Source organism: Pteropus vampyrus, unplaced genomic scaffold (assembly GCF_000151845.1).
Source record: "Pteropus vampyrus isolate Shadow unplaced genomic scaffold, Pvam_2.0 Scaffold18, whole genome shotgun sequence".
NCBI lineage: Eukaryota > Metazoa > Chordata > Mammalia > Chiroptera > Pteropodidae > Pteropus > Pteropus vampyrus.
This window is the reverse complement of record NW_011888799.1, coordinates 8,944,849-8,962,413: the sequence shown is the minus strand read 5'-3', so window position 1 is coordinate 8,962,413 and position 17,565 is coordinate 8,944,849. Positions and strand designations below refer to the sequence as shown.

Sequence of the window (17,565 nt, the reverse complement as noted above, 5' to 3'; positions counted from 1 at the left end):
CCGGCCCGGTCCAGACCCCCGGGACCCGGGATGGGGGCTCTGGTAGAGGGAGGGACTAGCAGGTGATAAGAGGTGTGTGTGTGTGGTTGTTAATTGTTGGAGAAGGTTCTCAGTACTATTTTAAGTGATTTATGTGTACTGTCTCATTGAATCCTTACAATACACCCGCGAGATACTACCGTTGTTATTCCTGTAAAATGCTGATGTGCTCCAAGGCTCAGACTTTGAACCTTTTCTTGCATATAACTCCTTCATCCAGTCCCATGGCTTTAAGTATCATCTATGACATTCCCTTCTTCTCTGAACTCCAGACTCCTAGCACCAACTGTCCATCATTTAGATGAAAAATAGAAATCTTCAGCATGTCTTAAACTGAACATCTGATTTCATCCTTTGAAACCTGTCCCTCCCATAGTCTTCTCCATCTTAGTAAATGGCAGCTTTGTGATTCTAGGTACTCAAGTCAAAACCTTGGCATTATCCTTGAATCCCCCTACTCTATATCCAGTCCATCAGCAAATACTGCTAGTATGTTAAAAATATCCAGAACCCTATTACTACTCATTATTTCAACTGCTACCTCTCTGGTCTCTATCACTATCACCTCCTGCCTGAATTACTGTCAACGGTTTCTTAATTGGTCCCCTTTTCTGTCCTTGCTGTCTTGGTCTATTTTCCAAATAGCAGCCGGAGCAATTATTTTAAAACATGTTAGTTTGCGAAACTCCTCTATTCAGAATCCTCCAATGGCTTCTCATCTCGGAGTAAATAGCGAAGTCCTCTCCACAGCCTGTAAGGTGCTTCTGGCCTCCTGTTTTCTCTCTGAACTCATTTCTTACTACCCTCCCTTCCTCACCATACTTCACCAACAGAGGTATCTTTGCCCTTCCCCAGACATACCAAGCTCCTCTCACTGTCCAGCTTTTTTTTTTTTTCTGCCAGTCTCCTTACCAAACAAGCCTTTCCCCTAGATACCTACATGTCTCACCCCTTCTTTCTTTCTCAAGGACACATTCCTGATGTTCCTACATAAAACAACAAAAGCCCTATGCTATAGTCACGCTACACAGGTTTTAATAGACTGGTAGAATATGTGAAGGATGACTGCACCTAAAGGTGCCGAGGGATGAAAACTCCAGGAAGGAAGGGAATAAACCTGAGCTGTGCATGTTGTGGACAGACGTCACTCCCCCCTCCCATCCCCGACCTCCCTCCCCATCTCATTTCTAAGCCAAGGGCAAACGTGTTTATGCAGTCAACTAGACTCGCTTTCTTTTTCCTTCATATTATGCATGCGATGGTCCTTTGTAAAGACTCAAGTGGTTACTACGTTTTTCAATGTTTCATATAATTATTTTTTGAAGTAATTGCACATTATAAGTGAAAAGACTATTAAGGTTCTGTTTGGAAGAAGGACGATAATAAAACTAGTTTTAAGAAACAGATGAGAAATAAGCAAACTGGTGGCGAGAAGGAAAATAGAGAACTCTAGATTTACATAACGAATATTTTTGAGCATCTGTTATGTGACAGACACTGTCATCTGAAAGGTAGAATTATTAGGTAACTATATAAAGAGACAAACAGCAACAATCTCTCAAAAAAAAAAAACAAGCTACCTTAAAAGAATGCTTCTCATCTTTCATACGGCCCCATTCCCGGTACTGAATTAGGCTTTAGGAATCCAGTGTTGAGCACTGATTTTGACATCTTAATAAAATGGGGGCTGAAAAAAAAAACTTTTCCTCCAAGCTTCTAAGTTCTTCTAGCTGTGCTAATAATCAAATTAACAGAGACAGGTTAACAGGAGAGAATCAAATTTTAATACATATGCATGGGGAATTCACATATGCATTAGAATTCCAAAGACAGTTTGCAACCTTGGGTGTTTATGATGTTTTTGGACAAAGAACAAAGGAGAGGGGATGGGGTATTCGATTTCTGAGGTGAGAATGGGCCATTTACAGGTACCTGAGGAAGACCAGAACACATATGGCAGGAAAATTCTTGCTAGGCAACTCATAAATAATGGGACACAGGGGATATCTAGCTAACAGGGCCCCAGCCTGAAGCCTTCTTATATACCATACTTAATTTAAATTAGGCGAAGGCTAACATCCTAAGATTTCCTTCCTGAAGCAGGTTTTTCTGTCTGAATCTCTTGGGGAGAAAAAAAGAGAAGGGCCAAAGTTTCTTTCTGCATTGTATTTCTTAATAAAAAAACTTAAAGATCAGTATCCCAAAAAGGCAGCTTCAGGGTGGCAAAACTTTGGTTCCCTTTAATACAAATCTTCAATTTTTTTGGCTGCTTTTCCAGTTAAACATATAGAATGGTGCTGGGATTGGTTAGAAGAGCAGGAAGGTGACGGGACCCTAGTTTTCTTTTCTGATGTGAAGAGCTTCCAATGTCATGTGAAATGTCGAACGGGTTCCTCATTCTATTCCGTTTGTAGTTGTCAGGAGTCTGCAAGATTACAGTGATGGATCCGCCATGATTGCCATGGTTCGGTTCATTAGAGTTACAAGTGTTTCCATCTGATCTTTTGGACATCAACCTCCTGCTTCATTTCAAGCGTGGTCTTTGGCATAAGTCAGCGTAGAGGCCTCACAATGTACAGGAAGGGATGGCACCACTTCTTAAAGGTATATATGTGATTACACTCACTTGGCTGCTCCTACTTGTTTTCTCCACTGGCTCAGTAGTTCTTCCTCAGAAACACGTTCTATCCTTGTAAGCCTGGCCTTTGATCGGTTGCTGGAACAGTGAAAGATAAGGAGAATTGGCCCCTCAGAATAACTGGTCCCAATTGCAGCAGGCCAGAAAAGACTTTAATAAAGGTTTCAGTTTTTTTTTTTTTTCTTCCTAAGCTAGAATCTGGGTCAGCTCTTTCTTGTAAACAACACATGGCACCAGAAGTGGGGGACTAATTATGGATCATCCTGAATTGTGACTTCCTGACAATGTGGAGGAAAACTGCCCAGCCAGTGTCAGCTTCTCGGTTGGGGCCCTTGGTTGAACAGGCTGAGGGCAGGAAGCTCCGTTGGAGAGGAGGAAAGATGCTCTACTTTGCAGTGTAGAAGTCCAGTCAGCATTTTCTGCTTTAGGAGCCCTACAGATGTTGTGACTGTAAGCTTAAAAGAGCGAGTGTGGGAGAGGAAGAGGGAAAGGGAAAGGAAGAGAGAGAAAGAGAAAGAAAGGAACAACTTCAACCAAAGGCTGTGAAAACAGGGAAGGATTTTAAAAGTGACCTGAAGCAGTCAGGGCAGTGACAGACTATCAGCTCAGGAGTGAATTGGTGAATTACTCTTAGCAATGAATGAATCATAAGGAAGGGTGAGAATGGGAAACTTTCTGGATTTAATACAGCAGAAGATAATGAAAATCTAGCATTCAGGAAATCACTCAGTTGAGAAAATAATAATCAAAGGTGAATAAAGCTATGGGACATCTATTAGGGGAGAGAGAGTGAGAGGGAAGAGGGACAGAGAGGGAGGGAGAGACAGAGAGAGAGAGAGAAATAGAGAAAGACAGAATAGCCATAGCTCTGGGTAGAAGCTGGTGGTGTTAGATTTCATTTGTTTTGCCAATGCCATGGAACCCGGAGCTGCGTTTGCTGCCAGCCATTACAGGAAGAAACAAGAATGCTCAACATATGGGAGGAGATGTAAAAATGTCAATAAATGAGTTCGCTTTGCCAAATGTTGTAAATAAGAACACACGTGCAGACAGGAGAGCAGAAAGGAGGTAGCGGGCAGCCCTCCCAGGGTGGAGGATGCTTGGCTGGTGTTGGAGGGGTCGTGGTGGGATGAGAGCCTTCTTGTCAACTATGCTGGAGCCTCTGGTTAGGCACTGATGGCATTTTTATCTAATTTGGAAAATGGTGCTGAAAGATAAGAGAATGGCAAGTGAAACTTTAAGTCTGAAGCGGAAAATGTGTATTAGAAAGCTAAATACATGATCTTAAAGTTATGTCAAACCCTGGGCCTAACACAACAGGAACTAAGAATCAAATTTAGAATTCTTTGAATTCCATTCAGTTCAAGAAATGTCAGAGGTTACCTTCCGAAGGTAAGGGCCCTGTTTAGCAACTACAGGTGGGGAAGACACAACCAACTCCTGCCCTCAACATTGAGTGGAAGATAAGAATAGGAAAAGTACAAAGAGAGGCAAAAAGGGGTCCTGAGAGATAGGACAAACACAGGACAATGGAGAGGGGTGAAGGTGGTGCAGGTGGTGCTCAGAGTGGGGCCTGAAGGCAGCGGCCCAGGAAGCAGCTTTCAGAATGAGTGGAACGTTGATTGGTGGGGATCAGGGCCAGCAGGAGAAAAGCTTAGAAGTGAGGGAAGCTTGAGCAAATTGGTCGGGGCCACACAGCTGTCTGTAAGTTTGATGCAGATAAAGCCCTTAGAACAAAAGAAGCACTCAATAATTGTTTGCTGCTATTATTATTATCGTTATTGACAGAACTGGAACTTGATGCTGAGATTGAGCTTTTTTCTTAGCACTAATGAGAGAGTAGATAAATTTGGAAGACTATCATCTTCTTGTGGGTGTCCAGGTTTGCTGGGCTGAAGAACTGTTTTTTATTGAATTCGATAGATCTTAGGGAGTGGTGGAAAGATTTTTAATATGGAAGTTACATGAACATTTAGCTGTATTTGAGAAAGTCAGTAGCATACGGTATGCTGGGCACTAAGATAAGGATTTTTTTCTCACTCTTCCTCCCTCCTTTCCCTCTTGCATTAAAAAAAACCTTAAAATGAAGCCAATCATTATCTGCTAATTTTATCAGGAGGAGGGAAACCTGCCTCCTTGGCCTCTTAATGAGTTCTGATCAGCTCTCCACTCGCCTCCCCCAACCCCCCTCTCGCCCCATCCCCATCCTTGCAGGAAGCCTTCTTGTCGGGCTTTTCTTTTTTTACTAGAAAGAAATTGAATTTTCTTGGCTGGAATTTCCTCAAAGGTGCAGTGTGTCTCACTCCCTACGCTTTTTCTTTTTCACTCTGTTTCTCCCAAGCACTGGATGCCCCATCTGACAGCAGAAGGTGAAAGATGACAGGATAATCTTACCTTGGCTACTATAGCAACCTTCACCTGCTTTGCTGCTCAGTTTTGAAGTGTCATCTTCCAGTGAAAAGTTATTTTCCATGTAATTGCTTGGCTCTTCCAGAGGTTTGGGGTTTTCTTTAAGCTTCTTTTGGCAATAAATGAAAGGATGGTCTTCTGCCTCCATACTGGGCTCCAGAATACTTGTTCCACAATGGTCCAGGCATAGGGTACCACACAGAGCCACTCATTCCGCTTCTACTTTTTTTGTTCTTAAAAATACAGTCAGGAATGGTGAATCTGCGACTACGTTATACTGGTTCTGGTTTGAGTTGTCAATTTACAAATAACTCAGGTTTAAATTTTTAAATTTAAAATTTAAAACTCAGGTTCAAGTTCTATTGAAATTAACCTATGACATTTCTAGACTATTACCCTGCCGGAAGTGAAATTTCTTTAGCTGATCCCAGAGAGCCTCTCTCTAGCCTTTTCCATTCTGTAATGTGTCCCCAAAACTGACCCATGCACTCCCCATTGCAATTCCTTTGCCTTCTGGTTTCCAGTTGGGTTTAGCCAATAGGAAGTGCCAACAGATTAGAGAAGGAGAGCAAGGTGAGGATATTTATTCCTCTGGCACCATATTTGTGGTGCCACTGTGGACTGGGTATATCCCTCAAACAAATGTTAGTTAGGGGGCCTCTCTTCACAGGGAAGAAAAGTGATTTTCCTTTTACTCTTCTAAGTTCTAAGTTCTTCTGGCTGGTTCTAGTAGTCACATTGACATAAGACCAATTAATAATAGGAGAAACTAACCAAATTTATTAAGTATATACATATATGGAGAATTCAAAAGAATATGGAACCAGAGGACAAATCGGGCAGTTGGGGCTTATGTGCCATCCTGAGCTAAGGAGAAAGGTTGGGGGTGGCGGGAGGTGGGTGTGGATTTCAAAGGGCAAGATGGTAATTTTCATGGAGATAGAAAAGCAAGTGTTTTGTAAACAAATATTTGCTGAGACACAGAGTGGACTTTGATCAAATGGGCCTTGATAGGTTCCTCCCTGTCTATCACACTAGTTCATATTAAACTGTGGTTATTTATGATGATAGGTCCATTACTGGAGCATGTCCCCTATGTATATTCTCTTAGGCAGTTAGGGAGAGGGTCGAAGTTTTTTCATAGTCTTTTGTGTTTTGAAATAACCATCTTATAGTAACCTATATCTTCAGAAGCATAGTTTAGGGTGGCAAACTCCATTCTGGAAACACATCCCCTCCTCTCACCTCTTTAGGTCTCTGGATAGTGCTAGCCCAGGATTTTGCACTATCTTTTGTGGTTTCCCTACACCCTGCTCACACCTTTGTAAACAATCCCTTTATTAAATCTTTTCAAATTATTGGATTTGAGCATGCCATCTGTTTCCAGCTGAACCTTGACTAACACAATGACCAATGCTCTTCTCTTTTGGGTGGGTGCTCCAATATTGCTTATTTCATATAATGAATTTATGCTTCATTGTTGGTCATGCTTTGTATTTTTCTGTCTTTAAGAACAACCTCTTTACCCTCATACCCTTTGTAAAAATAATGTTTCCTCTCTCTGACCCTCTTCTCTTGCAGCCAGCCTGTTTGAAACACATTATCGTGATGGTCAGCTAGGTTTGTGGGAATGGAATACAAATGTCCTGCTTGTCCTGTCTGATCCTGGATAAATTTAAGGGTCTTCCTTCCCTTTTTATTTTGTCCACTGGAATGATAAACAGGATTTGCAGATCCTCCTAGGAGATCATGGGCATTAAAACCCTACACGGCTAGAGACATTACCATTGGCAAATTTGTTGGCCCATCACCGCTATAGAATCCAGTACAAAAGGAGATGATGGAAACTTGCTTTTTTTCCTCCCTAACTTTGTAAAAATTCATAGGACCCTGCTTCCTTGGGGAATTGAATTAATTGAGTTATATTGTCTTGTGGGAGCTTAAGGTGGACCGAGGCTTCAGAAGGTGTCCTGAAGGGAGCCATGAATGAAGAATGTGGATAATCTCCTTTGAAGCCCATGAATTGAAAACTGCATGCTCTTTATTCTTTCAAGACTGATCCCAAATGGTATCAAGAATAGCATGAGGTTCACACAGCTCAGCAGGTGTGAGAATTCTGCAGCTGAATTAAATAGATTCCATTATATTTCAGGAAAAGCTCTAATGGGTTTCATGGAGCACAGCCTAAGAATATCTATCTCTCTCCTTTGTATCTCAGGATGGTTGGGATGGCTTTTTGCTACTAATATTATACTTTAATCTCCTTGTAAGAAGAACAAAAATGAGCAGAAGGCCTCTCTTATCCCTAAGAGGGTCTAAATATTAAAATACCAAAAGGTGACAAAAGGACCTCACCTATAATGCCAGAACAAAAAATTAAAGCTGATAATGTAATTTAGTTGTAAAATTGTTATTGTTATTTATATAAAATTTTTTTTTCTAATAAGCTTGTTTTGTCTCAGGTATCATTAAAGAATCATTTAATTTTAGAGCTCAAGGAATTTTAAATAGTGCAAAACTTTAAGTTGAGGTTTCTATTGTTTAAAACTTTCGACTGGATTCATTTAAGCTTATATTCAACTTAAAAATAGCTACAGGCATTTCTTCTCTACTACTTATTAATACAACATTGCATTCTTAGTTTTTACCAATAATATTCAAGCTGACATTGTCTTCTTTAAGTTCCTCCACACTAATATCTTATAATCTATTTATCTGTTTTCCAATCAAAACTGAACTTAAAGCCAGAATGAATTATTCGTTAATCATTTCTATTTATCCTATTTTCTTATTTATTCTCTTCAGCTGGTCATAACATGGATTGAGGCACATTTGTTCCTATTTTGTTGTCCTTGTTGCAAAAAGTTTTAGATCCCTGTTCTTAATTTAAAAAGCAGATTAAAAAAAAAAAAAGCAGATGTCTTGGATCTTTAGCATTTTTTTGTCTAAGGAAAAATAAATCCAAACTTAAGTTGCTTTTTGTATGTCCTGCTCATTTTTTTTCCCTTTGTGGATTATTATTTCATATTTTTTGAAAAGCCTCACTTTCTAGTTTGAATAACCTGGAAGATGAAAAACATAGGCAGATATGTTATGAGCATTAAATTAAAGATTTCAACACTGGAGGAAGTTTTTGTTAAAGGTTATAAGTTCCATTTCTAGAGCATCTTTAAGCCCAGAGTTAGACAGGTGTCTCTTTTCTTGTGTGTTTTCTTCTAATATTGGAAAGATAAAAATCTCAAAGCGAGAAGGGACCTTAAAGGAAATGCCAACCACCATCTTCCTGGTTTTTAGATTTCCTCTGTGACATCCCTCCAGACTGAATTGCTCTATGGAGCTTACTGTTTGGCTGTCACTGATATAAGTTGCTCACTTAGATGTGAGGCAGAACATTTCTGTTTTAACCTGAATTGTTAAAAGAACCAATGGCTCCGTTTATTAAATTGAATTCCTCCTCCCTGGTTAAATTTCTAGTCTCTTAGCACCATACACAAAAATTCTATTTCCTCCTTCAAAATTTGAGGGCAATTGCGATTTCACTAAAGACTTCTTTCCTTCTCTTCTCTATGCTATTTCCTAGATGACATGAGTTTTGACCCCTCAGTAAGACTGGCTAGTCTTCTTAGAAAAAAATTGCAATTTTTCTGTAGTGGGTGGTACTCAGAATTGGCCTTGATATTCTCTCCATGTTGAGGGGACTCAAGATGAGATTATCACCCTTTCAAGGTGGCATTAACCATTTTTATAGGTCACATATCACGTTATTAACAGAGTGATTTTATGTGATAGTGAAGCTAGTATGAGCATCTCCATGGATGTTTACAATTTTGTCTTGCCATGGCTCTCTGCCACCCTCATGGGCTTATTTGTGATTCCTCCCTCCTTTTATACACAGTTTTAGACTTTCTAGACCAGAACGCCTATTAGCAAATGCGTGGTTCCTCATTCTCATGAGCTGTATCTTATTCCTCGAAAGGGTAATGTTTTAGGATTTTTCAATTCAGAAATCTGAATCTCATGCATATTGTTACTGCTGGGACAATAATGATATCCAAGAGAATCAGATGCCTCTGGATTTAATTGTACCACATAAATGTTAGGAATGAAAGTAGTGAGTTTTGGAAAGATTAATTCCTTGTGCGGAAATCCAGTAATGTCTAGATAATCCGAATTTATTTCAAAAGAGAATTTATTCACTTATTTATGCAATGAACATTCAGTTGCTTCTTCTTTGATGCTAAACACGCATCTTTAAGTTTCAGATGGCTAGTCTTCACAGTAGGAGCCATACTGTCACCATTTTAAGGTTTTTTTTTTTTTTTTTTTAACGTTTAATAAGTGCTGTCAGGTTATCTGAGAATCTTGGATGAAATCATTTTCCCATTATAGCAAAGTAACGAAGTTGAAAATCTTCCTCTCTCCAGGCTTCCTCCTCTGTTAAAGACAGACAAGTTCAATCATTTATATTCTTATTGCTACTAACTTTGTAATATTTAAATAAACTATTCTGTTGTTGGTGATGTTTACGGCAGAGACAGGGGTGTTTGTTTTTTATGTTAATTATTCTCTTTTTCCTTAGGAATATCTTTCCCTTCTAATGGGTTCTTTCAACCAAGCTCTTACCAAATATTGGTCTCTACTTTTTTCTCATTTTAATTATATGGGCTTGACCCTTATGGACAGTCTTCACTGTTTGAAACTTGTTTGAAACTTGTTTACACCGTTGACAGTAATAGATGGCAACCACCTCTGTAGTACCAGATTTCTATCGACTCGTTCTTGATGAGCCAATACATGGTAATGAATAATTTTAATTCAGATATCATTTTGGAGGCTTTAAAAGACATTCGCTTGCTTCATTTCATTTGATGGTCACACTAGACAAGGCCATAGTGTTTCTCCATTTTGCTGACAAGAAAACCATAGCCCCGAAGGCTTGTCTTTTACAGAAGGACTAGAACCCAAGTATGCCACCAGAGATCTTTCCAATATTTCATAAAGATGTCTCTTCTCTGAATCTAAAGAAGTTTTGAGGTTCTCCTGGGGGAGGCTTTATATTTTAAGAGTGGATAGTGGTTTTTCTTTTCTCAATGCATGTGATGGTGGAAATTTATGCTTTCCACATGTCAAACGACAGAAGAGTGGTTAAATAAATATGACAGATCCATACACTGGGTTACTATGTGGCTATTAAAATAAATGTTTTCAAAGGATATATAATGATGCAGGGAACTGCTCTTGATTATATTAGTGTTTTCAGAAAGAAGTGGAATACTAAACAGCAGGATCTCAATCTCATTTAAAAAATTACATATGAAAAAAGCACTAGTAATAAATATACCCAAATAGTAGCAATTTTCTCTGTATAGGAGGATTATGGTTTACTTTTATTTTCTTTTTTTTTTTATAACTTTCTCTTTTTTTTCATCTTTTTCTTCAGTGAACTCATATAATCAAAAAACATAATTATTTCAATTATAGTCTGCAGATTTTTTTTTTTAATTTTAGCTAGAGGAATCCTTTGAGTAATGATTGCAATCTTTGATTTATAAAATTATATAAATCAAACCTTAAATTGAAACGAATGGGTAGTTTTCATTATTAGTATATAAATTTGAAATAAATGGTATGTTATTAGTGTTTACATTTTAAATTGTCCATTATAACTCTCTTGCTGGTCTGTTATTTCCTGAAAGTGACTCCTTTTTTCATAATTCATTAAGTCAAACATCATTATAAAGGCTTCCTATCCGTACCAGGCTGAAGATGAAATATAATGTATCACACTGATGAAGACAGCTGTTTCTGCCCTCAAAAAATACCAATCTGACTGGAAATACAGACCAGTAAAGCAGTCATTATAGTGCAGGATGATCCATGAGTGAAGGCGGGGCAGGACACTCAGGTGCAAAGGAAGGATAGGCCCTGGGAGAGGTTGGGAAGCTTTCCCCGGAGAGTTGCCTCGAGCTGAAGACAGCTGTTCTCTCTTGGATAACCAACCTCAGATTTAGAAATAAGGACAACACATGCAAATTTTCTTATGCAATTGTTGCCTCAAAGATGTTTACAGTTGTTAAGAGTTTTGAAGTTAAAAAGATAAACTATTTTCGGCTGCAGGACCTTCACATTTCTTTATTAGAGAGTTCTTTTAATCTTCAGAGTTTCCCTTTCTTTCTCTATATATTGGGGTTTACTAAAAGTTAGTGGTAATACGAAAGCATAATAGTTTTGCTCCAAGATTATCGTAATGATGTCTTTTTATAGTATTTCTTATTACATGTCCTTTTATGTAGTGGTTAATACTGATTTTGATCACTTCTTTCATTCCTAGTTCATTCCTCAGCCTCTTCCTGCTCTACCGTGGGAGGCAGAATAGATGTTTTTGTTCCAGTTTTATAATGATAAACTGAGTCATATAATGATCATTTGACTTTTCCAAATTATGAGGTGAGTCAGTAATGAAACTGGAAAGAGAAATCAGGTATCCTTTGTTCAAAGCTCTGGATTCTAAAATATTTCTGCAAAGAAAGTAGAATAGGTTGTTTGCCAAAAATGCATTCACCTTTTAAATCTCTTCTGAAGGTAATGAGCTTAAAATAAAGTCTCATGAAGCTAATCCTATTGTTACAGTTTAGAACAGAAGTTAAGGCCATTTGAGTAGATTAAAATGAGTCCCGAGTGAGGCTTATTATTTGGTTTATTTAATTAATTAGTTCAGCAATAGATTTTAATTCTTTTTGGAAAAAGAATAATTGAAACATTCTCAGATCCATTTAAGAACATTTTGGGATCTTTTTTGATTAATTTAAACATTTTTAAATAAGAAGGACAGGATTAAGAATAAGATCAGAATTGACACTTCATATCTATATTTCATGCTACTGGATGATTATGACTTCATTATCAAAAGGTTTTCCTATAATCCATTAATCCAAATAATACCATTTTAATGCTCTTAGCAATTATTTCTACTATTAAAATAATTGGTACTCTAATAATAAATGATGGCTATTATGCATGTTACACTAAAATATCTAAAGCAACTGTATAATTGAAATAAAAGAAAATAAATTCGTATTAGTATTTCATTGAAGTTTTTCCTTCAAATTAAAAATATTCATATATTTTGGATTAATTATAGAATAAAACAAAGCTTAAAATATATACCGTATTTTTATTTAAAATAAATATTTTGTTGATTCCAATACAGAAAATGTTGCATTAATTAGAGTTTTAAGAACTTTAGATATAGGAATGGTTCTCTTATATTTTACATAGAATAAGATTTTTGTTTACCACAATTACCACAATCTGATTTTAGAGTTATAATCTCAAATTCTTTAATTTTTGGCTTTTGTCCCAGGCATGCCTAAGATTTTATATGTAATGCGTTATTTATATTACCATCATATACTACTTCTCAGGATACTATTTGGGTTTTGTTTCCAGGAAAAATAAAAATAAAACACATAACCTTATCATCATGAGACATTCCGAATTCAAGAGAGATGTAAGCAGAAACTTATATTTGTCTGGGGATCCAGACTTTGTGTTTAAACTTCATGAGGGCTGAGTGACATTCCGTGGTACCCACCTTTCTGTTCTTTGCTCTGAGGTTTTGCAGTGCTGGGATTGGGGAAAATGGAGCTTACAGATGTCCAGTAGCCATGTCATAACTGTCAGTCAATCTTACCTGTATACCCTTGGGCAAGGTATTGGACCTTCTGGGCCTCTAATAATTGAGGTTTGAACATAATATAATGAAAGGCATGAAAATAGATATAAAAGAAGTATGTGGGGGAGACAGACAAAATGTACTAAATTATGTACCAGTATCAAAAAATGGAAAACCTTTCCAACTGGTTGCAGTTGGGTAGAATTTTGAATCTAAGAGGTGAGGAAATAATAGAATGATGCAACACAGCTAGATGAGATTAATACTGGCAAGTTTCCTAATGGGGACGATGAAGGAAGGGAATCTATATATTATGAATCAGCCAAATAGTACTGATTTTCAAGATCCAAGATTCACAAATTATTAAGACTAATCATCCCATGCAAAAGATGTGTGTGTGTGCATGTGCATGTGCGTGTGTGTGTGTGTGTGTGTGTGTGTGTGTGTGTGTGTCCTCATTGTGGATAAACTGTGATCTATTAGAGTTACCATAATCAGGATTCAGGTGGAAATGAAGGAGATTGTACTTCCTTAGTATAGACTTGTATTAATTTTGATCTGCTTCATTTCTGTGGTATAGGAGCATGAGTTCTGGTGCCAAACTCCCTGAGTTTGAATCCTAGTCCTGCCACTTTATCATTGACCTTCTAAAAGTTACTTACTTGCTTTGTTCCTAAGTTTTTCTTTGTGTAAAATGGAAATAGTATTGGTACCCATCTCATCGACTGTTGTGGAAATTAAGTAGTTTAGTTAATGGATGTAACTCATTTAGAGCAGTTCCTGGAACTCAATAAAGAATAGGCATTGGTAATGGTGGTGGTGGCAGCAGTGGTGGTGGTGGTGGTATTATGTAATTCATCATGTAACTTAGCACTTTCCCACATGCATTTTTGTTTGAGTCCATTTGATTGTTGTAAGGAAGCAAAGGCTCAGATAACTTATATAACTTTCCTGGGTCTCAATTCTAGTCAATTCTGGGAAGTTAGGCTAGAGCCCTCGGCCTCCAGCTCTTATCCTGGTTAAGTGGGAGATTTTTGACAATAACACTGACTAGATTCTTGCCCAGAAGCAGGGCTGCATGGGAAATTGTGTCTCAGAGATCAAGGGGATAATGTGAACTTGCCAAGTCTTCCCCCATCTAATAGCCCCTGCTTCTTCTGCTAATCGTACTCCCCTGCTATGCTCCAGACACCGTAGAACTGTGAGCTAAACACCAAGTTTTAAGGGATCGAGTGCTACTCTAACACATGTTCATCTTTGCATCCTCAGGAATGAGAGGAGAATCTTATTTCATTGGAATGAGGAGCCCTGGGCAGCAAGGGTACATCCCAGAAGATGGAGGACTTTTCTTGCTCTGCTGCATAGACAGAGACTGGGCTGTAACTCGGTGTTTCGCGGAGGAAGCTTTTCAAGCAATCACTGACTTCAACGACCTCCCCAACTCGTTGTTTGCATGCAACGTTCACCAATCAGTGTTTGAAGGAGAAGACAGCAAGGTAATAAGACTTTCCTGCTCCTGAAATATGGGAGACTGTGGCATTATCCCAAAATATTTCCATGGCTCATTTGCGGTTGATGTTTTGAATATTTTGAAAATGTTTATCTAGCTTTATTCTTGGCATGAGAGAAGGAAGAGAAAAACCTTTTCTATTATCAGCCAAGTTTGGAGGTTGTTGATGAGACTGTGTTGAGATGAGATGAGATCTTGTCATCCGTGACTCGTAGGTCTATCTAACAAAACAAGTGGTGTGAGGAATAGTGATTGCAAGGAGATATCCTTTGAGCTATGAAGCAGATCTCAGAGAGAGAGAGAAAGAGACAGAGAGAGAGAGAGAGAGGGAGAGAGAGAGAGAGAGAGAGAGAAATTATTTTCCCCTGTTTTGCCAAAAACATAATTTGCCTTTCTCAAAACAGCACACGCTCTCTTTCATCCCCACCCCTCCTGCAGTTTGATGAGTACTCTAAAAATAGCTGTAATCCAAGTACTGCAGCAGTTTAAAGGTATGTTGGTTGGCCCTCTGAGTCTTGCTTTGCCCATTGGTGCTACAGTGGGTGGAATTGTTATGTGTGTGTTGTAAGAATTTGAAAGTGGTTAATTCCTTGATTTGAAATGATTGGACAATGAGGTTGTCTATTTATGAGCATTTTCCAAATGAAACTCCCATTTTAACAGACAAACTTGATTTAATGTAAATATTCTTGGAAACAGAGTAAATATTCTATTTGGAGATCTTTCATTTTAGATTCCTCTGACCTTTTAAGTGGGATATCTAAATGGATCAAACCTTCTCTTGTGGACATGGATTTCTAATTGTGAATATTCATTATAATACTATGTTGTAAAACATGGCCAACATTTTTCTAAAAACTAAAATATGTGGCTCTGTGTGAGATGTTAGAGTAGGATTTATGATTGCTGTTTCACAAGCTTGGGCTATTTTTGCCAATTGATAAAGTCCAAACTTCATTGTTTGAAAATGATTACTGGAAATATTTTTTTCTGGATTTTATTGGTTTTGTAAGCAATTCTGATAGCCCAGAGGATTAGGAATGATTTCAAGCCATTTAAAGAAAGAGTTTTATAATAATATTGTTTTGGAGTTGAACAATTAAAAAAATAGGCTAAAAATAGCTTGAAATCCAAGGACTTATATGTGATTAGAACCTCCAGTGCTGTGGTCACTGGCTATTTTGAAGTAAGCAAATAGCACAAAGCCTGTCTAACAGGAACTGAGACTTTTGCACTTGGATTATAATCAGGTTATAACAGAGATTATAATGTAAACAGAGCAAGTAATTTCTCCTGAAATCTACCTGACATTAACAATAAAATAAGTTTCCATGTTTTCTCATTTTATCATCTACTTATCTAAATATCAACAATCAGAAGGATTTTCTCTAGAGGTTTAATGGGGATTTCGATTCTTTCCTGATTAAATATTTCCCGGTAGATTAAAACAAAAAGACCTAGGAAAGAGCTAATCTCATTCAGGAAAGCTGCTCAAGTATGGCTGATCAACTGAACCAGAATTGCTTATGAAAAAAGACAGAGGCTTGGGAGGGTTCATGGGAATTTGCCCACATCTGTTTTGATATTTTGATCTGTGATTAAATAATGGATTACATAATATTCTCATTTAATTTGGATGCATTACATCTTGTCAAGTGGCATTTGGTTTTTAACTGATCTTGATAAAATTTTGAGAGGAAATCAAGAAGATGGATGTAGTTGAATGGAACCAGGTTCAAGTTATTTAGATCACGTTTTTTGCCCAAGAAGGTCAATTTTATAATTAGACAATGTCTACATAGTTAAATTTACTAAATCAGACAGAAAGTCTTCCACCTTGGTGTGATTTTGTAGCCTCCATGTGTGGAGAGTCTCTAGGATATCAAATAATTTGACGTAGGTTCTGTTTAGATTTAATTATATATGCATGGTTCGAGGGTGACAAAGCATGATCATCAGATGAGTCGACAGTAGCCAGGAAGCATGATCACTGAAACTCTAGAAAAAAAAAATTGTTTAGGGAGTCTCAATGGTTCCTCCTTTTCACTGCCACATGTTTCTCCTCAAGTTATAGGCCTTCCTATTCTCTTTGCTTCCATTTTTTTACTGTGTTAATAAAACTCATGGTCTTATACACCATTCGCTCAGGATATTCTTACTATAACATTCAAAGTTCATGAATCCGAGCCATGAAGGCTGATGATAGTAATCTTTCTTATAGGGTGGACATTTTGGGGACTGTGCTAAATTGGTGGGGAGATATTTTTAGGCAGAGGGGGAAAAAAAGCAAGAATCCTTTTTAGCACTTGTACTTGCCTGTGGTCAGGGCTGGCCATGGTGATTGTCTAAAATATTTGGCTTTGAGAAGATGCCTTCAGCAGCCTGGAGTTATATCAGGGAGATAAGACATCAGAAATGATGCTTAGTATTCATTTCAGAGGTCCAGGTGGGTTAAGTGGTAACGTATTTAACTTGTTCTGGCAGAGTCCTTTCTTTTTTGGCACAATCCACTTTGTACTTTCGATTTATTGTTTCTTAATATTGATGGGCTAGAGTTTAGCTTGTTTCGCAATATTATAAAGCATACATTTTAACTTCCTTAGCAGGATAGGAATTAAAGGTTTTGCATTCTATCATGAATGAGTACTGCAGCAATCTCTTCTCTATTTTCCCACTTGTCTGAGACACTGTTTCTAAGCTCTTCCTTTTTTGAGTTAGTTTGGAAGGTACTGAATTAGACTACTCTTAATAAAGGTAACATCACAGATTATGATCTTCTGGTTATATATGTTCGTGTTTATCAAATGAAATACTCCGATAGGCTCATCTCTGCTTTGGGAGGGCCATGGTGTTCACTTCTTTTCCATTAGGCAGAATTCTGTGAGATCATATTTTGATTTGATGCTTTTGCAAGCCGTGAGCACATACTTTTAGTGTGGCTTGTTGGGGGTCCAGATGGTTGAGATTTGTTTATATAATGCAAAGAGAACCAAGAGCTGGAGGAAATTGGCATTTGAAACCAATAAATGCAGATTGCTGTTTGCATGCTCCAGCTCGAAGCATAAATATTTTTGTGTGAAACATATTTAAGAGCTAGGATGTTCACAGCACGCAACACCTAAAAGTTACTAGGGTTCATTTCCTCTTGGCACGCTCCCCTGGGTTTATCTTTCTGTATCCAGCTGGGCCACAAAGGTCATCTTGAGACAGGTGAGGCTGGAGGGACATCCTGTGGGCTGACCTCTGTCTGTGCTGAAGATATGTAAGGGTCTGCTCGATGGGACTTTGGCACTC

At 38.0% G+C, this 17,565-nt stretch overlaps 1 protein-coding gene across 2 annotated transcripts in view; it reads left to right on the top strand.

Moving 5' to 3' along the window:
- RCAN2 (regulator of calcineurin 2) overlaps positions 1-17,565 on the top strand; it is a 241,914-nt gene that overhangs the window by 25,570 nt on the left and 198,779 nt on the right. For both annotated transcript variants that reach the window (XM_011354772.2, XM_011354771.2), the window contains exon 2: positions 14,031-14,257. In XM_011354772.2, the coding sequence (XP_011353074.1) occupies positions 14,033-14,257 (225 nt within the window). In that variant the 5' untranslated portion in view covers positions 14,031-14,032. The remainder of the gene's footprint in view (positions 1-14,030; positions 14,258-17,565) is intronic.